At 46.0% G+C, this 26237-nt stretch overlaps 1 protein-coding gene across 1 annotated transcript in view; it reads right to left on the bottom strand.

Moving 5' to 3' along the window:
• MTHFD1 (methylenetetrahydrofolate dehydrogenase, cyclohydrolase and formyltetrahydrofolate synthetase 1) overlaps positions 1-5724 on the bottom strand; it is a 70949-nt gene extending 65225 nt beyond the window's left edge. Inside the window, exon 1 of the mRNA XM_074996359.1 lies at positions 5604-5724. Within this exon, the coding sequence (XP_074852460.1) occupies positions 5604-5644 (41 nt within the window). The 5' untranslated portion in view covers positions 5645-5724. The remainder of the gene's footprint in view (positions 1-5603) is intronic.
• Positions 5725-26237: the final 20513 nt, after the last annotated feature.

The raw sequence follows: 26237 nt of genomic DNA, 5'->3' as shown, positions 1-26237 counted from the left end.
CAGCAACTTCGAAATTTTAAACATTGAAGTGCCGGCTCACATCTAGCTGCGGCTCATCCACCGGTACTTCGAAGTCCCCTTGCTCAAAATTACTCAAAATCCCCCCTTCCGAGTAGGAAGTTAGCGTAGACACAGCCAAGGAGTTTTTAAAATGACATTAGCAACAAAAAGAATCCTGACAAGGTATTGGCCCTTCATTACTATAAATGGTAAAAATTATCAATAAAAAAAAACTCTGATCTGTACCTGGAGTAGGGGGAGAAACAAACAATGAAGTCTCACCATATTCCACTAGTATTTCTGTAGAATGTTAAAAAGAAGCTACTAAAGTTTGACATCTTGAAGGCCCAGATTAATGAAAATTCTTATTTGCAAGTTATTTTCCTTTTCTTCAATAAGTTTTAGAGCACTTGAGAAAGTCCAGAAAACCAAACGCTAATATTCTAATTTTTATGAAGGGTAAATGGAATGATCCAGGTAATCATAAGCCTGCCACAGCTTGATATCGAATGTAGACAAGATAATAAATAAAAAATTAAAGTACAATTAGTGCAAATCAGTTTGAATTCATGGAAAATAGATCCTGTCTAACTTGATTTTTTTTTTTTTGTAATGAAGTCACAAGTTTGGTTGCTAACATTAATAGTGTGGATATACATCCTTACACTTCTGCAAAGTCTGTGTTTTGGTACCATACATTCTGTTTAAAAAATGAAAACTATTCACAGTTAACACTACATGCAATAAACGGGTTCAAAAATGGCTGAGATCTCGAAAATGTAACTATAAATGAGAAATCATGAAATATGCTTTCAGTGGGGTCTTGACCCTGACCTTACCCTACTGAACATTTTTATTTTTAAATCAATGAAGAGGAAGAAAATGTGAAATAATCAAGGATAAAATTTGAAGATGACTCAAAACTTGGGAAAGTGGTAAATAATGGAAATACTGATAATTGATTCAGAGCTGTCTGGATCATTTCATAAACTGGGTACAGGCAAACTCTTTGCTTTTTAGTAAACGCTGAACATCTCTAATCCAGCACACACACATCCAGCAACGTCCCTAATCCAGAGTGATTTTAGTTAGCTAGACAACCACTTATCATGGGCGTGGCCAAGTTTCCCATGGTCCCATAACATGTTTCCAGCCTCCAGTCATGGCTCTCAGTGTTCTGTGCTGTTATTTAGCTGCAGTTTACCCCTAAATACCTTCTAAGGGCCCAGTGAGCAGAAATAGTGTTCGTAATGCACTAGACCTGGGTTCAGCAATCACCAGCACACATACCAAGAGCTGATTTTCACTGGCAGGAGAGGCATGAGCTCAGCCCCACCCCTCTTCCTCCATGCAGTCGGGAGCATGCTCAAATCCATGCCACTTACGGATTAAAAGACCAGCTAATGCTACCAGCTGTCACCTAAACGGTAAAGCTCTGCATCTTCATTTATTTATTAAGCAGTTGTAAATACTAGTATTTAAAGTATCACTGACACTTGGGCACTACATAGAGGTCAAAAGATCAAATTTTGAAACTATCTCAGAAAGGTTGCTGACCCCTGTGCTAGATGACATTGACCTCCCATGGTCTGGAAAATTCTCTCATCCAGCACTTGTCAGATCCCAAGGATGCTGGATTAGAGAGGTTCAACCAGTACAAGTAAATGGGTAAGTCTAGGAACAAAGAATGAAGGCCAGACTTAAAGAAATAGGGGATTCCATCCTGTGACACAGACTCTGAAAAAAGATTTGGGGGTCATGGCGGATAATCAACTGAACGTGAGCCTACCAGTGCAATGCTGAAGCCAAAATAGCTAACATGACCTTGGAATGCATAAACAGGAAACTCAAGCAGGAGCAGACAGGTTATTTCACCTCTGTGTTTGGTGCAGGTGTGACTGCTGCTGGAATACTGCATACAGTCCTGACGCCAACAATTCAAGAAGGATGGTGAAACAATTTATAAAGTTTAGAGAAGAGCCATGTGAATGATTAAAGGATAAGAACACGTACCTTCCAAACTGATTGAGTTCCTTGAGTCTATTTATTTTAGTAAAGAGAAGATTAAGGGGTAACTTGATCAGATATTGTAATTTATGTGCATGGGAAACAAATATTTAATAATAAAAAAATTACACCACTTCAGTCTACCAGGGAAAGGTATCAAATATCATAGGTGTAGTTGTTTTCGTCTGTAACTGCAAAAACAACGAGAAGTCTTGTGGCACCTTATAGACTAACAGACTTATTGGATCATAAGCTTTTGTTGGCAAAGACCCACTTCATCAGATGCACCCTTAAGTATTTTTTCATACAACACAGACAACCTGTGGAATTCCTTGCCAGAGGATGTCGTGAAGGCCAACACTAGACCGATTCATGGAGAATAGGTCCATCCATGGCTATTAGCCAGAATGGGCAGGGACTGTGTCAGAGAATCAGAATACTAAAACTGGAAGGAACCTTGAGAAATTATCATGTCCAGTTCCCTGCAGGATGAAGTAGCATCTAGCTCATCTCTGGCAGGTGTTGGTCTAACCCGCTCTTCAAAATTTCCAATGAAAGAGATTCTACAACATCCTTAGACAATTTATTCCAGTGTCTGGCCACCCTGACAGTCAGGAAATTTTTTGTAATGTCCAACCTAAACCGCCATTGCTGCACATTACATCCATTGCTTCTTGTCCTATCATCAGAAGCTAAAAAGAATAATTTTTCTCCCTCCTCCTCGTAACGCTCTTTTGGGTATTTGAAAGCTGTTACACTCTCTCTCAGTCTTCTCTTTTCTAGACTAAAACTCAGTTCTTTCAGTCTTCCCTCATAGCTCATGCTTTCTACACTATTAATGATTTTGTTGCTCTTCTCTGGACCTTCTCCCATTTCTCCACATCTTTCCTGAACTGTGGCACTCGGTACTAGACACAATACTCCAGTTGAGGCTCAATCAGTGCAGACTAGAGCTGAAAAATTATTTATGTCTTGTTTACTATACTGTTGTTAATCCATCCCAGAATGATGTTTCTTATTCGGCTTGTGGCCCACTATGACTAGATAGTCCTTTCCCAATTTTGTATATGTGAAACTGATTATTTCTGACTAAGTGGAAGAATATGCATTTGTCATTATTGAATTTCATTCTATTTTCCTCAGATCATTTCTCCAGTTCGTTCAGATCTTTTTGAATTCTGATCCTATCCTGCGAACACTTGCAACCTCTCCCAGCTTGATGTCACCAACAAACTAGATAAACACACACTATGCCATTATCTAAATCATTAGTGAAGATACTGAACAGAACCAGTCCCAAAACTGATCCCTGCAGAACCCCACTCATTGTGCGCTTCCAGCATGACTGTAAATCATTGATGCATACTATCTGGAAATACTTAACCATCTAGTTATGCACCCACCTTACAACAGCCTTGTGCATGTTATACTTCCCTAGTTTATTTATAACAAGATCATGCAAGATGGTATCAAATGGTTTACTAAAAATCTAGGTATGCCATATCTACTGCTTCCCCAGCTTCATCCTCAAGGCTTCTTAACCTGTCAAAGAAAGCTATCAGGTTGGTTTTACATGATATGTTCTCTACAAATCCATGCTGTTACTTATCTTTAAGATGTATGCAGATGAATTCCTTAATTATTTGCTCCATTATCTTTCCTAGCACAGAAGTTAAGCTGACTGATCTGCAGTCTCCTGGGTTGTCCTTATTTCCTCTTCTTATAGATGAGCACTATATTTGTCCTTTTCCTGTCTTCTGGAATCTCTCCCGTCATCCATAAATTTTCAAAGATCGTTGCTATGAGCTCAGACATCTCAGTCACCACCTCCTTGAGAATTCTAGAGTGCATTTCATCAGACCCTAGCCTCTGTGTGCCAAGCTGGAAATGGGTAACAGGGGATGAATCACTTGTTTATCACCTGTTCTGTTCATTCCCTCTGAGGTAGTCGGCTCTGACCACTGTCGGAAGACAGGATACGGGTCTAGATGAACCTTGTGTCTGACCCAGTTTGGCCTTCCTTATGTTCCCACCCTGTACCCCTTACAATCCAGATAGACCATGAAAGACAAGAAGAAAATGGTGGGGACAACAGCACAAGGAAACAGTGATTGTCAGTGTTAGGTTTAGTGGCTACAGCATAGTAGCTGTCAAGGCAGGCAGTAAGTGCCTGAAAGGAAGCGGGGGAATCTACCAGAAACCATCTGGTCTGCACAGGTCAGAGATCCACCTTAGCACTAAAGGAAGACCATCATTTGGAGAGGGCAAGGTGGTGGGATGGGGTCGGGGGTAACAACCGTCCTCCTGCCAAACCCTGCCACTGTAATACATTGGCTCCTCCCTCCCCTCTACCCAGCAGCGTGAGGAATGCTGGACACTTTATTTATGCATTTCTCACTACACTGTTTTTCTGGCTACATGCCCCCTCCCACACTGACTGAAAAGCTATTAAAACAAAAAAGCAGTTATGTAGCACTTTAAAGACTAAAAAAAAAATAGTCTATTAGGTGAGGAGTTTTCGTGGGACAGACTCACTTCATCACATCTATAGCCTCACCAGAACAGACTCAATATATAAAGTACCACTCCCACACCCTCCAAGCTGGCTATTTGCACTATCCCTCAGGAATGCTTCACTGTAAGAGCAGCAGAGCTAAAGAATAACCACCTGCTGGGATCCTTCCCCGCTGTCAAGAAACAAACATGCTGCCATATCACAAACACTGCTTCAATTACACTTAAAACTTTCCTTTCCACCCCAACAACTCTCTAGTCGGGGGGGGGGGGGGAGGGGGGAGAAGACAGTACCCCCATGGTGGGGCATTATTCTTCCATTTAGTTCCACTTCACACGTGTCTGAGAGACTCCTTCCTTTCAGTGGACTGGGTGAGAAAACCAGGTAGGGCCCGGACTGTTATATATATATATACACACACACACACACACGTTGATGTCTCTGCAGGACAGCAAACACACCTGTGAGTTCTAAGACCTTTTCCCCAGAGCCCCTTTGCTACTGGTGACCCTGCACAAACAACCTAAGCCTGCCCCCCAAGCACTCGGCCATCTGAGAGCCAGGCGGAGCAGATCACAAGCGGGGGGAATAGCGTGTGCCTCTCTGCCAGCTTAGGAGGGGGCCTGAGGGCTGAGTACCCTCAGCTGCTCGTCTGCGGGCACATGGAGCCAGGCCTCCTCCCGCCTTGCCCAGGCGGGGGGGGGGGGGCTGCGCCAGAACCTGGAGTGACCCCGCCAGAGAAGGCTGAAGCTTGGCCAACGTTTAAAACGCGCAACAAGAGAGCGCCCGCCCTTGTGCCGCACACGCCAGCTCCAGCTCCAGCTCCAACTCCAGCTCCAGCTCCACCCGGCACAGCACGTGGGAGCGAGTCTCCGAGCCTGGCTCAGCCGCCCAGGGGCAGGGCCGGGCCACGGGTCGGACAAGCGCCTGGAGGCTACCGCTCTGGCTCCGGCAGCGCCCGCTCCCTGGGCCCGGCCAGGCCAGGCAAACGGGCTGGGGCTAGTCCCCAGCCTCCGGGCCCGCGGGAGCACAGGCAGCGGCCCGGCCGAGCCGCCGCTGGGGGAGGTGGGTGTGTACGTACGCGGAGGCCGCCTTGCCGCAGATGACCTGGGCGGGAGACATGATGACCGCCCGGACGCCCGCTATCGCTGCACTGCCGGAGGCTCCGATGGTGTGCGCCGGCTCTGCCGCGCCCACGTGGTTCTGCCTTCCGCGCCGACAGCCGGGAGGGGCGGAGTCCTCCAGCCGCGCTCGCTGATTGGCCCGTCGAGCCGAGTGCCCGCCCCTGCGGCGGAGGCGGGAAGAGATGCGCGAGCTCCGGGGCCCCAGGGGAGCGGCGCGGGAGCGCGCGGTTCTGTTCCTGGGACCCGCGTGTCTCCTCTGCACGGGGCCCAAGTGACCCACGCGCCCGCGTGCACTAGCTCGTTACCATGCAGCCTGTCCCCTGCTGAGCCTATGGGGGTGTTGGGGATCCCGGGCCCATACAGGCCCTCCCTAGGGGGGAGGCAGTTGACGCTAGCAGCCTTTGGTAAACTTTTTGAGACCACAGAACATCAAACAATAGTATTTTTCATGCAAAGTCAACATGAGCGTTTCCTTCAGAAAACCGTTGTCAGACCAAACAAACGGTACAGAGCAAAACCAAAATGAAGCCGTGTAATCTGGGATGGCAGCAATGAAGGTGTAACATTGTACCTGGTTTTAATAACAGAAAATACGGACCATAGGTGTGTTTTTCCCACGCTCGCAGCGCACCTGCAAGGTGTTCACACAACACCAGTGTTCCACGGAATATAGTTGAAGAAACACTGGACTATACCATCCTCTGCCCACCTGCTGGGCCCTGCTGTCAGTGTGCTACCTTGGGCCTGGTCAACTCCTTGGCCCAGCCTTGCCCTACTGCTGGCAGTGGTTTGTATAGTGAACACTCCAGGGGCTGAACATGAAAGGCCAGAACTGGGTAGTTTCTGACCATCCAGGCCAGCCACAGCCCTTCCTGTAGCCAGGATGCAGCACCACAAGGGTAAAATATGGTACAGGACGGCCAGTATGTTGTTGCTTCTATGTTCCTTTAAATGGCAACTATGTTCCACTCCAGAGTGGGCTGTTTTTCAGCAATGAGTGAAATGATAATTGTCCAGGCACACTGTGCACAGTTGTTTTTTCAGAGAGGTGGGTACCACAGGCATTGAGCAAGAGAGAGATGACACCAACCCCCATCGCTGCTATTTACAACAATGAGACTTCTCTCGTGAATAAGGGTTGCAGGATTACTCCTTCACAGTCTCCATTAACCTCAAGATGTCATAATATTTGACAAATAATGGAGTAAAACAGTGACTAGTTTAAAGGGTGAAGATCTAGATATCTAAGCCTGTTCTTCTGCTTTGGATTTTTACCCCCTAGTCACACAGTCTCTTTCATCCTGCTTTTGTGCTTTGCTTTCTTGATACTGTGTTATAACTTCAGTATTTCTTGACACTTAAAACAATTTCACTAAGAAACAATGTTAACTTCATAATACATTGCAACCATAGTGCTAAAACCCAGACATTTCTTTAAAAGGCAACCTGTATAAATTGAATTGTGCCATTTTTTGCCTCTATGTAACACATAAAGCAAGAGCTTTTTCTTTCATTCTTTAAAATTTGCCAACTCTCCTTTAGAAATTCAGGTACCCTTTTTCTCCCCTTGGATGTCCCTAAAGTAAACTGGTGGGATTGTATAATTAAAACCATTTAACTGATGGAAATGGATTTTCTTAACATTCTGTCTTTTTTGCTTGTGCTGATGTCTGTAATTCAGATGACTGAATCAACAGTAAAGAGAGAATATGGCTTTGTAAACAAGATAGAACACACCCCACTCCAACTAAGGCTGAGAAAGCTCACACAAAACACTTGAAATAACCCATCTGGCAGTGAAACCAGGGGGCTCCAGACTTGGCATCCCTAAAATTGCTAATGTTAAAAAATTAACACAAACAGGATTAAACAAAAAAAATGTTCAGACCTTTCCCCACACATCAAAAAAAGAAGCAGGACAATTCTGTTATAAAAATGTTTCAGGTAAGCTCTCCTGGAGAGTGTAGCAGCAGCAACCACCACCTTCAGCATAAGTGGGTACTAATCTATTTGTAGTAAGATGAAGGCCTGAAACATAAGGCCATGCATCACAGGCCTGGTGTGAAGCATGAGGCCTAGGCCACAACAGTCAGGACTTTGCCAATATAAAGCTAGGTGAAGTGAACAAGAGGCAGGCCCCTTGCTCACAGCACTTAGCATGAACAAGGGTGATATTGCAGAAACACTCAGATTTAATTGGTACTAGGCAGAGGCTGGAAGTACATTGCAGAGGGATCATAACAGAGCACCTCATGAGGAAACATCTTGGAACCAACACTGTCCCCACAAGTAGAAGACATACCAACCCATGTTCAGGTCAGGGTCTAAACTGACAGCATAATGGATAAACGCATTTTATACAAAATATCAAAAGTACGTGAACACCCCAATACTGAAACACTCTCCATAGATAATAAAAACTCAAAAAGTAATAGCAAAGTGTTTTTGAGTCCACCAGAAGCAGGAAGCCTGCTAAATAACCAGTGGGACCACTGCACAATTGAGATACTAAGGGAACGCTCAAAGATGATAACGCCATTGCAGAGAAACAAAATTAATTCTTTGCTTCAGTCTTCACGGCTGAGGATGTTAGGTAGATTCCCAAACCTGAGCCATTCTTTTTAGGTGACACATCTGAGGAATTGTCCTAGACTGAAGTGTCATTGAGGAGGTTTTGGAACAAATTGATAAACTTAATAGTAATAAGTCACCAGGACAAGATGGCATTCACACCAGCGTTCTGAAAGAACTCAAATGTGAAATTGCAGAACTACTAACTGTAGTTTGTAACATCCTTTAAATCAGCTTCTGTACTTAATGACTATAACATAGCTAATGTGATGCCAATGTTTAAAAAGGACACTAGAGGTGATCCTGGCAACTACTGACTTAGTTAGTCTAAAGTCAGTATTGATCAAGTTAGTTGAAACTATAGTAAAGAATAAAATTGTCAGAGTTATAGATTAACATAATTTGTTGGGGAAAAGTCAACATGGTTTCAGTAAAGGGAAATCATGCCTTACTAATCTACTAGAGTTCTTTGAGGGGGGTCAATAAGCATGTGGACAAGGAGGATCCAGTGGATATAGCGTACTTGGATTTGCAGAAAGCCTTTGATAAAGTCTGTCACCAAACGCTCTTAAGTAAAGTAAGTTGTCATGGGATAAGAAGAAAGGTGCTCTCATGGTTAACTGGTTAGAATACAGGAAACAAAGGGTAGGAATATCTGGTAAGTTTTCAGAATGGGAGCTATGAGTGTCTGTTCTTGCAGATGCATAGGTAAGTAAAGCATCAGGCAGTCCACCAGCGACTAACCCTGGCAAACCAAGTCCAGACCATGGGCCACTTATTTGCTGGCTCTGTGATAAGAGGTCAAATTTCCATGAAATCATGATGCATCAGTGGAGACCCACTGCAAACATGGGCTCAGCTATTAATGTACTAGTACCACTGAAGCTGCAGGGCTGGTATTGATTTTGTGAGTTTTATGGCTTTTAAAAAAGCAACATCTCTGACTTTTGATATTTTGTGTAAAAGGCAAATTATCAAACTTTGGGAGCTGCCAAGTTAAACCCTGGATTTCATGGAAGGCTAACAGATCAGAAGCAAAGTAACAAAACTGTGACAATACACAAGATCAAAGCAATAAACTCTCTGTGAAAGCTTTACATCCTATCTGGATGAAGTTTCCCCATCCATAAGATGATAAAACCCTAACTTAGGTCTATCCACAGTCAGTTAACACACTTTTTAAAATGACTGCCCTTCACAGTAAAAGCTAAGCTGTGTTTCACAGAATGGTAGAGAGTTGTCACCATTTCTCACACCATGCATTTTTGCAGTATAAGTATACTATTACTTATTGAGCATTCTAGTTTAGAAGATTGCTCATGAAACTGTAATCCAGAAACCCTGAGTGTGCACTCTGGCTCTGCCCCTTCGTTGCTAGTTAGACAACTTAATTAATTGTTTGGTATATCAGTTTCCTCCTTTGTTAAGTACACCCCTTGCCTATCTCATAGTGGTGTTGTATTTAGTTAAAGTTTCTACAGAACACTGAACACTGAAATAACTAGGTTTCATCTTCTGCTCACCCACTACAGGTTGAACTGCTCTGGTCTGGAATACTCTCATCTGGCAAACTCCGTAATCTGGCATGATTTTAGTTAGCTGGATAACCACTTATCACGGGTGTGGCCAAGTTTCCCATGGTGCCATAAAGTTTGTTTCCAGGCACCAGCCCTGGCTCTCAGTGTGCTGTGCTGTTATTTAGCTGTAATCTACCCTGAATGTCTTCTGAGAGCCCAGTAAGCAGTGGAAGTGTTGGTAATGTGCCAGAGAACGTTATCTTCCCATCATCTGGCAAATTCTTTCATCCAGCACTAGTCAGGTCCCAGCTGTGTTGGACGAGAGAGGTTCAACCTGTATGGTGTCTAAAATCAGTGATCCATATTTATAAATAATTTAGTATAATACATTTCCCAATTATTGTTTTTGTTGCTTTATTTTCTCCTGTTCCTTTACAACCAAAATAGCAAGAAGAACCATTTTTTCAAATTCGGTTGCAAAATCAATACTTCAGGAGCTGCAATCCGTAAGAATACAAGATGGTCCTTAATTAATAATGTCAAAACATACTTTTTGTAACCATTATTTTAAGAACAGCACACACACACACACAATGGTTTGTAATGTGATATATGTTTACTACAGGACATTCACAAACTTTTTACATGTTCTATTTCCTCACACTTTACATGTGTATTTGTATCACTGTCTTCTTGACTTTCACTCCAGAACCCACTTTAATTATGCCAATTTTAGTTCACATTTAATTTAAAGTTTTCTTTCTGAAAATGCATCTTGTCCTTTGCAGCAGGAATGAAGCAAGATACCTTTTCCTCTTCAAGATCTAGACTTTATTAGCAATATGATCAAAACACAGATACGGTATCATACCCCACAGTGCACCGCACATATTAAAGGGGAGTTATCCAGTGTTTTGCGATCACATATTGTTTGCTATTTAGAAATTAGTTTGTTCAGAATTTTTAAAATAATCATTAATATTTAATTGTATTGAGTTAGTCAGGGCTCCTTGGGGTCATTCCCTGCGGTGGTGGAACAGGGAGTTGGGCTGGGGAAGCAGCAGGTTTGGGCATGTTCTCCCCCAGTACCCAGGCCGCCATGCGCCCCTGTGAGTTCTGTGGCCAGGCCTTGCCCCAGGGGCCCGGGGGGTGGGGTGGGACACTCGTCACCTGCGACAGAGGCAGGTACAGGGGCTGGCGGCTACATGGGAGTGAGACGCGCAGCAGCCCAATTCACCCTTCATCTCCCTGCAACCATTCCACCTTCCCCTCCCCTCTCAGCCCCCAGATCTGCCAGCCGTACCTGGAACCCCACTGCTGACCTGCAAGGAGGGATCTGGCTGGAGCTGGCCAATGTGAAAGATGCAGGTGTGTGCAATGAGGGGAAGATGCAGAACAGCGCCCCCTAGTTCTCCCCTCCCAGGCCAAACAGACTGCTCTCTCCCAGGGCTCATGGAGTCACAGTGCCCCTGCTGACTCCCCTGTGGCTCCTTGGCCCCTGCCATGGCTTTCTACAGGGCTCCCCAGCCCCTGCCACAGCTTTCTCTGTGACTCTCCAGCCCCTGCTTTCTCTGGGGCTCCCCACACCTCTGCATCTCCCTGGGCCCTGCCATGACTTTCCCTGGGGCTCTCTGGCCCCTGCTTTCTCTGGGACTCCCTGGCATGGCTTCCTTTGGGCTCCCCAGATCCAGTGTGACTCCCTGACCCCGGCACTTTCTCCAGGGCTCCCCTGCTGCGGCTTTTGCCAGGATCACTGCCTTGCCACTGCTGACTCCTCTTGCGGCTCCCAGCTTGCCCCTGCTTAAACAAAAAAACTAAATTCAGTTAGTTTAAACCATCCAAATTAAGTGTTTTTTGTTTGACGCAGCAGGGCCAGGAGCCACAAGAGGAGTCAGTGGCAGCAACCTCCAGAGCCACAACTGGCTCATTAGAGAGCCGCATGCGGCTCCAGAGTCTCAGGTCACCAACCCCTGCTCTAAGCAGTGGAGGTCAAGACCTTGGCCAGTCAGCCCTGTGGGCCAGTGGCAAGAAGTAGCATTGGATATTCAGTAGGTGGCAATTCTCCATATAGGTTCAGAGGGCATTGTATTTCAGAGATGTCACCTTTTAATGGAGAAATGAAACTAGGATCCTGATCTCATATAGTGGTAAAAGTGAAGATTCGCCCCTGATTTTTACATCCACCTTTTGTAAAGAAGTAAAATTTCTGTGATGACCTGCTCCCTGATATTGCAGCATCATGCTAGAGAACCGTTAAGTGCAAACAACTCTGATATGAAGCCAAAATGAAATTACTTGCTCTGTTAATAATTTAAGATGGGTCATTAGTAACACGTAAGGAAATCTTTGGGCTTTTTTCAAGAACATGTGAATCTTAATCTTAGCGTTTTGCAAAGTTCCCTCTCACTTTTTCCATCCGTGTGCAGAATAAATTGTCTTACATGCACTGGAAAGTGTGGACGTTCACCATCAGTGGAAACACATGCTGCTGATTATGGGTCCTGTGGATGTTTTGCTAGTCAGCTGGACGGCATTTGAATCTCTCCTGGGTGGCCACCTAAGCTCTCAGTTTACAAGGACTAGGGGTGTCTATTGAAGTTACAGCTTAAATACATGGCAGTCTGGAATAAGGGGGTGTGAACTGTAGAGTGCTCTAACACAATGTTTCTTAAACTTTTTGAAACCACAGAACACCAAACAAGAATTTTTTTTGTTGCTGAAGTACTATAAAAATTTTCCTAAAAAAATTGTTGGTTAAAAAAAAATGAACACCAAAACCAGCAATAGATACAGTAAAACCAAAATGAAGCAATTTAATCAGGTAAAGAAGTAACCTTGTTTCTGGTTTTAATAAAAAGCTACATTTACATGTCTGATGCAGCAGGTCTTTGCCCAGGAAAGCTTATGCTCCAAAATATCTGTTAGTCTATAAGGTGCCACAGGACCCTTGTTTACATCTACACTAGAGTTTTGTTGACAAAACTTGTGGAGCATCCACACTAAAAATGCATTCTGTCGATATACTGTTGACAGAACTTGTCACTTTTGTTAACAGCCTTCTGTTTCTGCTCCACAAGGCAGAATGCCTTTCTCGACAGAATCTGTTGACAAAAAAAGCAGAGTAGATGCTCGATACACAGTATTTCCAGGTCACAAGGCAGTCCTGTCTGCTGTGCTTCCAGTTGGCCATTCTGTCAACAGAGCAGTCAGGCAGTCCAACTGCTCTCTGTTGACAGAGTGGATTGACAAAGCAATTTGCTCTCATGTGTGACTGCAATCTGTCAACAGAAGTTTTGTCAGAAGGTATCTTCCAACAGTAACGTCTGTCAACAGATCGCTGTGGTGTAGACATAGCCATAGAAAATACATGCCATCAGTCTATTTTTCCAAATGCTTATGATACATCTGCGAGTTGTTCCTAGAATATGTATTCCGCAGAACAGTTTAAGAAACCCTGCTCTAAAGTGTTACTAAGTGCCCCACGTAGGCCCACAGGTGCAAACTAAAAGGTACTTAGTTCACATTGAGGTAGTCCTCTTTCAAACAGGACCATGCTAATGTGCACTAGGAACTTTTAAGATGTGCAAACGGGCATTACATGGGACACTTAGGCCAGTTCTACACAACCACTTAGTTTGGAATAATTTTACATTATTGAGGAGTGTGTATAAGTCAACCCCTTCCCTGAGCAACATAAATTAAACTGCCATAAGCCCTGGTGTGGACAGCTCTCCCTTCAGCAGAGGTCTTCCAGTGACATAGCTACAGTGTCTTGTGGTGGAAGAGAAGAAGACTTCCACCAGCATAGAGTGGCTTTACCAGCCACTCTGTAGCAAGCACAGCTTGCTTCTAGAGTGCAACACCATAAGGTGCTCTGTATGTCATAGGCTACGTCTACACGTGAAGCCTATTTCGATGAATAACGTCTACACGTCCTCCAGGGCTGGCAACGTCAATGTTCAACGTCGACGTTGGGCAGCACCACATCGAAATAGGCGCTGCGAGGGAACGTCTACACGCCAAAGTAGCACACATCGAAATAAGGGTGCCAGGCACAGCTGCAGACAGGGTCACAGGGTGGACTCAACAGCAAGCCACTCCCTTAAAGGGCCCCTCCCAGACACAGTTGCACTAAACAACACAAGATACACAGAGCCGACAACTGGTTGCAGACCCTGTGCCTGCAGCATGGATCCCCAGCTGCAGCAGCAGCAGCCCTGGCTAAGGGCTGCTGCCCACGGTGACCATAGAGCCCCGCAGGGGCTGGAGAGAGAGCGTCTCTCAACCCCTCAGCTGATGGCTGCCATGGCGGACCCCGCTATTTCGAAGTTGCGGGACGCACAACGACTACACGGTCCCTACTTCGACGTTGAACGTCGAAGTAGGGCGCTATTCCTATCCCCTCATGGGGTTAGCGACTTCGACGTCTCGCCGCCTAACGTCGAAGTTAACTTTGAAATAGCGCCCGACACGTGTAGCCGTGACGGGCGCTATTTCGAAGTTAGTGCCGCTACTTCGAAGTCGCGTGCACGTGTAGACACGGCTATACCCTCCTGGTCCAGATTGCAGGGCTGTGTAGACAAACCCTGAGAGATAACAGATGTAAGAGAGCAGTACCACAACCTCTTTCACCTCCTGCTGTCAGGACTTCATAACTTTTTGAATCTGTGTCCCCATGAAAATTTATGCCAGGATACAGCTGCTGATGATCTGCTTTTCCAGATAAATGTTTAACTTGTTTTAATGTTCGTAGCTCCCTACAGATTTTCCTTTCAGAAAAGAGTGAAGGCGATTGTGTCATGTGGCATCTGAAAGTGAAATCATTTGACCAAGAAGCACAAGACCTTTGAATCAGACAGTTCATTGGCTCCCATTAAAGCAGTCCTATTTCTGAGATGACTTGATAGCATTATGAAATCTGAGAGGTGCTTTAAATGTGTTAATGGAGCAGGAAAAAGGTTTTATGCTGACAAGAGATGCTTTGAAAGTACATGATTAGAAACATAGACCGATGTGGCAATGAGCGGTTTCTAATGAGCTGTCTCAGAAAGTAGAAGAGCTTTATGGGCAGCCCAAGAGGGTGATAAAACTGAATGAAAAATGGGGCCGCCTTATTAATTATAGCCACACTTTACTTTTACAGTGTGACTTTTAGCCACAGATCTCTAAGCACTTTAGAACCCCTAACTAAGCTGCACAACACCTCTATGACGTAAGCAAAAATTATTTCCACTTTATAGGCTGGGAAATACAGCACCAGGCTTTATCTAAGGAGACACAAGTCAGTGGCAGAGCTAAGAGTAGAACCCAGCTCATTCTCCCCTGGTCTAACCAGTAGACAATGCTCTCATTTAATCAAAAGCTTTCAGGTATGACGCTGTCTGCCCATTAATTTAACTGTCTGGCAACTGGATTCCACTGCAGTTTCTGCACTATGCTGCAGTGGGTTGCAGTAAAGTTGGGTTTGTTTTTATTTTATTAGTTTGAAGTGCTGATATTCTCACTGGTGTGTGGAGTACAGTACAATCTGGCAAAGAAACCTCTCTGAATAGAGACCACTTGTTATGAGTGACTACTGAGGCCACAGAACATGACAACTCTCCGGCTCTTGTGCTTTCCATATTGTTCAGGGGGTAGCTTTGGGTGGGCTTAACAGATAGAGAGGAATTATTGGAATCAGCATTTTCTGCAAAAGAGAAAAGCAGATTTGGAAAGAAAGTGAGAGAGCAAGAGATTAATTCTCAATATTAATGTTGCGTTTATGTGCTCCGTCCCTTTCCCCCCAAAATGGTAAAAAGTAGAAGATACTTTGTTGTTAACTTAGTAATAACTATACTTAGGGCTAATAAACTGTTTTAGGCCAGTTTGCTCTAGTAATCTTGACCTTTGGTCTTGGACTTTATTCAGCACAAGAGATATAGCTAGTTATTGCTTTGCAAGCAGGAAGAACACTCAAGTTTTCATGGAAATATAGCTACAGATATCTATCAAATGCCCTTCTCTGCTCAATGTACACCACAGTGACCAGGTGAAGATACAAACATAAGCCTCCTAGTTCTATTACTTGCTTTATTTCTGTGCAGTAGCTGTTTGAGTGCTGAGTTGTAACTCCTCCAGGTACGAAACCATCAGATCATGTGGGCCAGAACGTCAGGATCCGTGTAGGAATCGCTGTTGGCAAAAAAGAAAGGGGACAGGAGTCTCTACAGCATTGTTTCTTAAACTTCTTGGGACCATGGTACACCAAACAATAATATTTTTTATGTGTTCCACATAAAAAAAATCAAAACAAAATTTAATCAGGTATCATAGCAATGAAGAAGCAACATTGTATTTGGTTTTAATAACAGAAAGCAGTAGTACTTTCACTCATTTCTGGCTTTTTAAAAATTTAACTTACTCTGTTTACTCATGTCAGCAGAAAGAATAAGTTAAATAAATCACCACACACCACACATGCATTTTGGCTGACATCAAGCAGTTGACTGAGAGTGTAGCTACCACGTCAGCATAGTGCATGCACTGCATGTCATTGCTAGTTGCTACATTGCCACATAGCTAGAAGAAGATTAGAGGAGCGGGGAGGTCAGCACAATGGTAGTTAACCTTGCTGTGTTGCCAGACTACTACAGCTCTCATGAGTAGTAGAAATAAAATTATGTTTCAGTATTTTCCATTATTGTTATCATCGTAAAACAGTTATTTATTGTAAAACTTTGAATTATTTTTCCAAATGCTCGCAGCATACCTGCAAGTTGTTCATGGAACACAAGTGTTTCGTGCAACATAGTTTAACAAACACGGCTGTACAGCATGGCGTTCCCCCAATTCTCATATCCAAGCCAGCTCTTGCAGCTTTCCCAGGGGAATGGTGGGCTGGATGGGTGGCAGTTTCCTGCACCATGGGAAGAACTGGAGGAAAACCAATACAGCCAGAGTCTGTGTTTGCTGCCCTATCAAGACCCCTTTGCACTAAGAAACATCCTTTAAACAGGAGGTCCTATTCCACCACTGACTTCCTGTGTGACTTTGGGTAAGTTGCTTAATTTCCTTATGCCCTTCAGTTCCCTGTCTGCACTATAGGGGAAACATCACTTCCTTAGGAGAAATACATGGAAGACTGTGAAGTGCTCAGATACTATGGCAGTGGTGGGAGCTCCACCTGCAGCTAACAGACTCCATGTCTCCCCACCCCGTACCCACCTATCAAGCAGTGGGGCAGGGGGCCTGCAACCTGAAGCTCCAGAGCCACATGCTACTCTTTAAGGACTTCTTTGTGGCTTCCAACACTATAACTAGGGGAAAAAAAAACCCTCCTGATTATTTTTGGTAAATGGTGAAAGTCTAGAAGCCCAACAATGAACAACTCATAGCTAAATAGCAAATGACATGTGATCTCAAAACATTGGATAACTCCCCCTTTAATATGTGCAGTGAATTGTGGGATATGATACTGTACCTGTTTTTTGATTGTGTTGCTCATAAAGTCTTGATTTTGAAAAGAAAGCTTGTGACATTCCTGTTGTGAAGGGCAACACATATTTTAAGAAAGAAAATGGAAATTAAAGATGAAGTAAAATTGGCATAATCAACGTAGGTTCAGGAGTGAACTTCAGGAAGGTAGTAGTACTAACACATGTAAAGTGTGAGGAAATAGTATATGTAAAAAACTTAGTAAGTGTCCTGCTGTAAACACATATCACATTGCAAATCATTGCCTGTGCGCTGTTCTTAAATGAGGTGTTACAAAAAATATGATTTGACGTTCTTTATTAAGGACCGTCTCATATTCACATTCATTGTGCCTCTGGAATTATTGAGTTTTTACCAAATTTGAAAAAAATGGCTCTTCTTCTTTTGGTTGCCAACCCCTGCACTGGGGTATTGGAGCCCTGTGCTTTCTATTCCTTTCCCTTTCTCCCTCCCAGCACTTTAGGGCTGTGTCTACACTGCAAAGTTATTCCGAAATAACAGCATTTATTTTGAAATAAATTTGGCAGCATCCAAACGATGCACTCACTCTTTTGAAATAAATTTGAAATAGCGGGTGCATCAGTTCAATTCCAGTAAACCACATTGCACGAGGAATGATGCCTATTTCAAAATCACTATTTTGAAAAAGGCACAATTAAGACAAGCTGGGTCTACACATGCCCCCTCCTTTTGGAGGGGGTATGTCAATGAGGCAGTTCGGAAGGTGCTAATGAGGTGCTGCATGAATATGCAGCACCTCATTAACAGAGTGGCGGCTGTGCGTGAATCAAAAGTGCTGCTTTCGGAACGTATGCCACCCATGCAGACAGGGCCCTTTCGAAAGGACCCTGCCCCCACGACTTTGAAAGCCCCTGAGGAGAGGGCTTGTGTAGACACAGCCATATGGAATAGCACTATTTCAAAACAAGCCACAATGGGTTCCAGTGACTCTATTTCGAAATAGCGCTATGGACCTGGAAATGCTATTTCTCAACGCCTTTTGTGTGTGGAAGCGTTATTTCAAAATATTGTATTTTGGAACGGCACTGCTGAGTAGATGTAGCGTCAGAGCACTGTGAGCCCTCTGAGCCGTGCTCTGTCCCCATTCCGTCCCCTCCCTCCCAGAGCTTACAGAGCGGCAAAGAGCTGAGCTACAGCATTTGGGCTCTGTGGGGGAAGGAGGGCAGGCAGGGAGCAGGGATGGAGCGTGAGTCAGCAGATTCATTGGACCTCCGAAAGTGCTGGGAGATTAGGAAGTGTGGTCTCTGGTGCCCTGGAGGCGTGTGGGGGAGGGGACAGATGGGATGTGTGTGGGGCTACAGGTGGAACCCAGTGGGCTGAGGTTGCTGGGCCCACTGAGGTGAAGGAGGGCCATTCATATGTCTCACTCCTTATTTTTGGTGGCCTATCACTGTATTGTGGTAATGGGGGACAGGCTGTAGGATTACCTTAGAATACCTTTTCTCTCTGGTGAAAGTACAGTGGAGGTTGAGTACAATGAATTCGTTTACAACCAAAGGCCATTATAGCAAATAAAAGTGAAAGTTTAAAATTATTTCAGGGCACACTGTTATGTGCAACCTACCTTTCCTGTTACTGGGACATCGTTCTGTGAAAAAGTGACTTCACCGGAGGAAGATTCCACGTGCTAGGAAGGACACTATGAGCTTGTCCCTGGCAATGCACTTCCCTGGATAAAATGATCACTATGCGGCATGTCCAGCACAACAGAAATCCTGCTCCCCCTCCTGCAAGCAGGAAAGCACACGCCAGGGTTCCCCTCTAACAATAACAAAGTTGTTATTGGTCCTAGGGCAGTTCCTCTGCTCAGATTGGAATAAACCCTGTCGTTTTTGGTGATAGTGTTACAGAAGTCTGATGGACTTTCATAAAGCATGGCATAGCACCTTCAGGTTTTCACATGCTGCTGCTTGAACATAATTAACTCTGGCCACAGACAGACAGGCAGCACAGAATGGGTGGAACCTGAATACTCTCCCACCAAAATCACAACCCATTCCTATCTGTACTAATGGAGAACTTGTTTTAATGTGACTAAGCAGGAGGCTGTTATGGTTGCTGGAACCAGCCACTAGAGAGAGACAGAACCATATGAACTAGGTGTTAGGCATTACACAAAGATTTGTGGCTGTTTATACATTTTTAACTCTTTGAGCCCTGAATATGTAATTGAGAGCTTTGTAAATAAGCAGTATGGACCTGTTGTCGTGCAACACTATTTAGGAGGAAGGTAACTGTCTGTTTAAATGACTGGTAAATACAAGTTAAAAATTCAATACAGTGTATTTGTGTTTTTATAGATGTAAGTCGTACTCCATCTGTTCATACTATGAGAATCAATGCACCTGGAATGATTTCTCTAAGAAATTTGATAGCAGGGGGTACAATCTGGTGGAAGTTCATAGACCAAAATGTCTATAAAACAGTTCCTGTGAACGCTGCTTGGACATTGCTTCACCTGTTGAGTTGCCAGCAGATGTTAACTTGTATTATTACAAAGTCAGCTTTGTGCTCCTTGAGTTATTCGAGATCCTGAGTTTTTAAACCACTGAGGCCAGGTCTGCACTAGGCAGGTAAGTCGATTGTAGAGACGCAGTTCTAGCTACAGCAATTGCATAGCTGTAATCGACTTACCTGGCTGACCTCCCTTTACTCCTCACACTATTGAGGAGTACAGGGGTTGGCTGCTGACCCCAGACAGTTTGATACTGGGCACAAGAAATCGAACTCCAGAGGAGCAACACTGACTGGGCTGACTTTCTGCGCAGTGAAGACATATCCAGAAAGTGGGGTGGCAGGGACTATGTTCCCCTTCTTCTTCAGCTGTGCAGGAGCACCAGTGTGACAAAAGACTCTTGTAATTCAAGGCATTGGCTCTGTATCAGATACTACATGCAGAGTTAGGGTATATTAGAAACTAAGGTAATGGATGGGGCCTAAGAAACGGTATGGAATAAAAATCTCACACAGAAACTTCATTTTATAGCAGCCATTCTCTGCAACCCACAAACCCTTCCCTAAATTTAAATAATCCTGGTTGCATGACTTGGTCAGGCGTCACCACTATTGCTAGGCTCCCCAAACGGGGATGTGGAGTGGAAGTTGGGGTTGAAATCTTGCCCTTCCCTCATACCAGGTGTTAGTAATCGCTGGATGCAAGGCAGAGCACGTTATATCCACATACAGAGCGATGGAGTTTCAGCTGAAGCTTCCACTCCTGAGAGCCTCAAGAGAAATACTGGCAAAGTGAGTCCGAATCTCTCCTAGAGCTTCAGCTGCACCACCGGCCTCTCTGAATTTCCAGGCTGCGGACACACTCCCTGTTACAGAGGACAGTTAGGGCCGCACTGTTGCACAAGATCTCTTGCGCCTCCGCTTCACAAGAAACGTGATTGTCAATGCACTTTTTCAGCTTGGCACCAAGGGTGCTGGGCGCCTCTCTGGAAGAAGAACGCTCGATTTTGTGACTTCATTGGCTATATGAACAATCCCAAGTTTTCCTTAACACCGGGAAGACATGTTGAGTTAAACTGTGCAGCTCTATCACATGTTAGTGAGCCCTTGTCCCATGAGCAGCCCTGCTGAGATCTATGAGACCATGTTCACTAACATGCGTGAAAGTAACAAAGTAATGGAGCTGGCTGAGCAACCCCAGGCCTGCTGGCTGGCAGCTGTGGGCCCCTGGAGCACTGTGGTTATATAAAGCAGCTGGTAAAATGTAGAAGGGGGAGTACAGGAGTGCTAGAGAGAGGAAGAGGAGGAGCCAGGGTGTGGAAGGCTCTGCTCCCCTAAACTGGCTAACCACAGGAATTACTGTGATCAATTGTACATAGGAGCTGGTAGGAATTTCACACATAATAAAACCATGGGAGCCTGGATCTGGAGTGGTCTCCACTGAGTTTAGGGACAGAACAGGGGCCTGGGCCACAGGAGTGCAAGAGGCCCTGCTACATCCATTTGCAGCGGTCATTTAGGCTGTGTCTAGATGGCACCCTAACCTTGAAATAAGCTGCGCAAATTGCGTAGCTTATTTTGAGTAGGTTTCCAAATAGGCTATTTCAGCATGTGGCGCTGTCTAAACGGTACCATATGCCAAAATAAAGCCCTGTTTTGAGGCATCCCTGCACTCCTCCTGTGATGAGCTATGCTGGAACAGTGCACCCGTTATCATGGAAACTGTTGCAAGACCGTGGATAAATCGCATAGACACAGGCAGCTATTTTGGGGTACCATTGTATCCCAAAATAGCGCCCGCCAACTAGACACAGCCTTTGGCTTCACATATAGGCTATATGTCTCCGTATTATTGTTCAGTCATCTGGGTTTATACTTCTCTTCGGAAAGTACGGCATAGTTGTAACATGAGAAAATATGCAATGGATTCATTTGTCCTCTGATCTATCCCAGCTTTACACTGGTGTAACACCATTTTCTTCAATGGATATACTGTGGCTTTACTCTAGCAAGAGGAGAATCATGTTGAGAGTGTGCAGAATACAGGCAAATTTTACAGCTCAGGCAGTGCTGTGCTCACCTTTAACTCCAGAGGGAGCTTTGTAATAAGGAAAAATAAACTGAGACTTGTGGTTTTTTTAATGACAGGAGTCAGGGCAGGCAGAGGAGCTGGAACAGTTTCCCTAGTGTGGGTGCTGAGTGCCATTTAACCAAACTGTAAACCCTCTGTATAAAGGGAAACCCCCTCACGCCCAGGGTACTATAGCACTCTCAGCACCCCTGTGAGGGCAAGAGAGACTCTAAGGCAGGGCATGGTTTAAGGTGAGCCTCATGCCCTTAAGCTGTAAACCTCAAGTGGGTTTGAGTCATTTGACTGGAGAAGGAACACTTGCTGAAGAGTCAACTAAATTTCATGCAACCAGCAAAATAATAGGAAACACCTGCTTATTACTGACCTTCTTCTGCCAGCTAAACTGGTAATCTGTGTGGGTTTTCCAGTCACGAAGTTACAGTCACAGTTACATTTGGGTTGGACAGAATGATTTTCACTTTAACATGCGGCAGAGCTGCCTCCATGCATGTACAATGAACAGCATAGTTAAAAAAGAGCAAACCTTGCCTTCATATGAACAAAAACACTCCTGTTTTCACCTAGCATTTTACCTATCTATAGAAGAGGCAACCAAACTACAGAGCCACTCATTCCATGCAGTTATCCCATGGGCAGGGATGAAAGTAGTACAAAAGTGACAGCTTTGGCTCAGATTTTGTTATGGGGACAGTCACTCAATACAGGAGCATTCCACACTTTGTCCAACTCTGTGTAAGACCCTCCACGTGCTCTGTAATCAGGGACATGCACTTGCATTTAAATTTGTCCCCTTTTGGGGGGGCATTTTCCACACTCTCACCGCAGTCAGAGGAGCTCACTGTCCCCACTACAGCACTGGGGGCTAGAGAAGCTCTGTGATGCCACTGTGGTATGGCCCTTAGGCCTGGAGGACCTAGTATCCAACCACAGTCCTAGGGCTGGAGAAGCTTTATCTCCCCACCGTGGCCCTGAGGGCTGGAAGAGTCTGCTGTCCTCTCTGTGAACACAGAGCTGGAGGAGATCTGATTTGTTTCCGTGGCCCCAGGGTCAGAGAAGCTTGCTCTCTGCCCTGTGGCCCAAGGGCTGCAGACGTTCTGTGTCCCTGTCCATGATTGCAGGGATCCATGCCTCTGCTTGTCCCGCCTTGAGTACACCCCTGTCTATAACATTTGCAGCTTTGGCAGACGAGACCCTAACTGCGGCAAAGAAAAGTAAAGCTCAGGAGCAGCCATTCCTCATGTCATCATCCCCCTCTGCACACTTGGAGATTTCCTCATATACAATAATGGAGGTATCCTCCTGAGGGCTCCCACAACTGCCCAACCCTCAAAAATGATTTTGGCCCAGACACAGGTGGGTGGCCATTGAGACCACCACTTACCCTTGAGCCATGCTGCACTGGAGGAAGTGGCGGACTGGGAAGTAACACTGAAGACCTTCTGTGAATTCCTTCAGCACTAGAATATTTTCCCATTTGTCATTTAGTTGCATTCCATCTCCTGTGCAGTCCCTACGATTCTGTCCTCCGCCACAATGCCTTGCTTTGAACGAAATGCCATGGCCTTGAAGCCATGGAAGTTTCCAGGTGGCTTTTGCTCTCCTGCAGTTTTCACATGCAATGGCACAATTTGGTTTATGTCCTATAAAAATCCTGGGAGCTTTTGTACAGGGTATGTGTGGTATGGTCAACTGCAATACATCCAAGGATTACCAATAATTTTGTAAAGGAAACATTATATTTAAGCAAAGAATTACCCAGTGCCTAGCACACTTTTATTGTATGTCTAATATGGTCAGTTTTTTCATATATAACTATGCAAGAATTAAGTTTTTCTCTTGAATAATTTTCATTAGGGTTGAAAGCGAGCATGTACATTATATGCCCTTTCCAGGTTTCTCTGAGTGCATTTCTAGAAGTAGATGTCTCCAGAGTCCAGTTGATTCACTTCAGAAAAGCAGCTAAAATAGCGCTTTGTGAATATGCACTTCTGTTGGTGAAAAACAGCAGCCTTCAAACAGCCGTGCAGAATAAATGAACTGTGTTACTGTAGCCTGTGGCTTACAGTTCCCTTGTTTCAATCACTGGGAAAAATGAAACAGTGCTCATCTGGGGCTCCATGAATTTAGTTTTATGGCTGACAGCTAAAGTTCTGATCACCATTAATTGGCATTGGTCTGAATCAGTCATTCTCAAATTTATTTGATTAGGCCTCTCTTCTTTGTGTCTGGGTGCCCAGTTCTGAAGGCAGCGCTGTGTCAGCCTTATCACAGAAGTAAAGACAGCAATGTGATATATTCGTCAATATCACATTTCACAGCTGGCTTAGCACCTGGCTGCCACCCTTAGTTGTACAAGGCTGCACCACCCCTGGGCTGACGGCTGGAGCCCTGCTGCCTTCAGGTGGGGGACGGATGGGGGACAAGGGCCTGAGCCCAAGTTGCGGGATTCCAACTATCCTCTTTATCCCCCACTTCCAAGTCTTCACACCCTTCTGCAGGAGCCCCAATCATCTGGGGGCTAATATTTAGAACTGCGGTGTCCAATATGTTCGCCATTTGCCACATGTGGCCAACAGGACACCATGTTGTGGCGAATAAGTCTCTGGAGCCACATGTGGCTCTTGGAGCCTTTAAATATAGCTCTTCCTGAGAGCCACACATGGGGACTGTCGTCTGGCTGCTCTGTGCACACCCCCCTGCTTGGTGGGAGAAGCACGCAGCAGCCCCAGTGGCAGCGCCGGTGATGGCTCTGGTGAGTCACTGGCATTAAATTAGAATGGGGGGCACTGGGGAAGCCTTGTTCTGAGGGGGAAGGGCATTTATTTAGGGCAGGGGGCTGGGAGTCCCTAGCTCTGCGAGAGGGGGAGGGCATTTATTTACAGTGAGGTGGGGCGCTGTGGCGAAAATGGAAGGATGACTGTAACACGTCCCGTGACGCCCAGCCCCTTGGTCTAGGGCGGGCAGCAACAAAAAAAGGGGGTTAGGGCACCAGCCCGTACTCAGTTTGGGCAGTCAGCGGCTCACCGCTACCACCATACAGGCCCCCAGCCCTCTGTCTAGGGCGGGGCAGCAGTTCAGAAGAGTTGTATAGTTCTGGGCCCAGTCCTCAGTCCAGGGCAGGGCAGCAGTCCCACGTAATAATACAGTTCTGGGCCCGGCCCTCAGTCCAGGGCGGAGCAGCAGTTCACAAGAGTTAAGCACCGGCCCAGCCCTCAGTTTGGGGCGGGGCAGCAACACAAGGGTTAAACACCGGCCCAGCCCTCAGTTTGGGGCGGGGCAGCAACACAAGGGTTTACAGACAGACTCAGCGGAGGCTGGCCCTGTCAAGGAGGGGGTAGGGGGTCGCAGGCCCTCCCACTCCACTGCGACCCGGCCCGGGGCCCTGGGGGTCGCTCACATGCAACCCCGGCAGTGGGGATCCAGACCGCAACACACTGCCATTGGTTCGTGAGCGACGTTCCCCGGGCCACTTCCTACCTCACCCTCTGTTGGCGGCAGGTCCCAGTCCATCTGGTCGAGGGGTCCTCCTAGGTCGGTCTCCTCTGGGTCATCCACCTTTGGGGGCTCCGGCCAATCGTCCATAACAACGTCGTTAGGGTAGTCAGGCGGCGGCAATACAGGAGACGCAAGGCAGTCCTGGGTCTGAGCGCTGTAAGGATCCGCCGGGACTCTGGGGCAGCCTGCTCCCGGGGGCCTCTTCCAAGGCGGGGGGTCTCCGCCGGCGGGAAGGTCCTGGTAGGTCCGGGAAGTCCGGGTAGTCTCCTTGGGGCATACGGACCCGGGATTGCGTGGAGCCTCTGGGGGCCTGCTCCTCTGGCCTGGCCGGGCGGCCGCAGGCCCTCTCCCTTTAGCCCCGAGGAGCTCGTGCAGGCACGTCCTCCCTGCCCGGAGGCCCAGCCCCGAATGGTTCCTGAGTCCCGCCTTTGGCTCTTCTAGCCCTTGGCCCTGCCCTCTGAGGGGCGGGCCTCTGGTCTCCTGACTCCGGCCCCGCCCACCAGGGCCTCTGCATAGCTTCCCCTGCCTCCGGGTCTGCAGGAAGCCATACTGACTCACTACGTTCCCCCCCGCCTCAAGTCCGTCTCCCATGCCATGGGGGCGGGCTCTTCCATTTCCCCCAGGCGGGACAGGAAGTCTGCATTTATGTGGTCCTTACCTGCCCGATGACATATGTCGAAGGCATACGGTTGTAATGCCAAATACCACCGCATAATACGGGCATTCGTATCCCTCATTCGCGCCAGCCACTGTAAGGGTGCATGGTCTGTAACTAGGGTGAAGGGGGCACCCAGCAGGTAGTACCTAAGGGCGTCACAGGCCCACTTCACCGCCAGAGCCTCCTTTTCTATCACGGCATAGCGCTGTTCCCTGGGGAAGAGCTTCCGGCTGATGTAAACTACTGGGTGGTCCTCTCCGTCCACCTCCTGGGACAGGACAGCTCCCAGGCCTACCCCCGAGGCATCCGT

This window comes from Carettochelys insculpta, chromosome 6 (genome assembly GCF_033958435.1).
Source record: "Carettochelys insculpta isolate YL-2023 chromosome 6, ASM3395843v1, whole genome shotgun sequence".
Taxonomy (NCBI): Eukaryota; Metazoa; Chordata; order Testudines; family Carettochelyidae; genus Carettochelys; species Carettochelys insculpta.
Note: the sequence above shows the minus strand (reverse complement) of the source record. Positions and strands in the feature narration are given on the sequence as shown.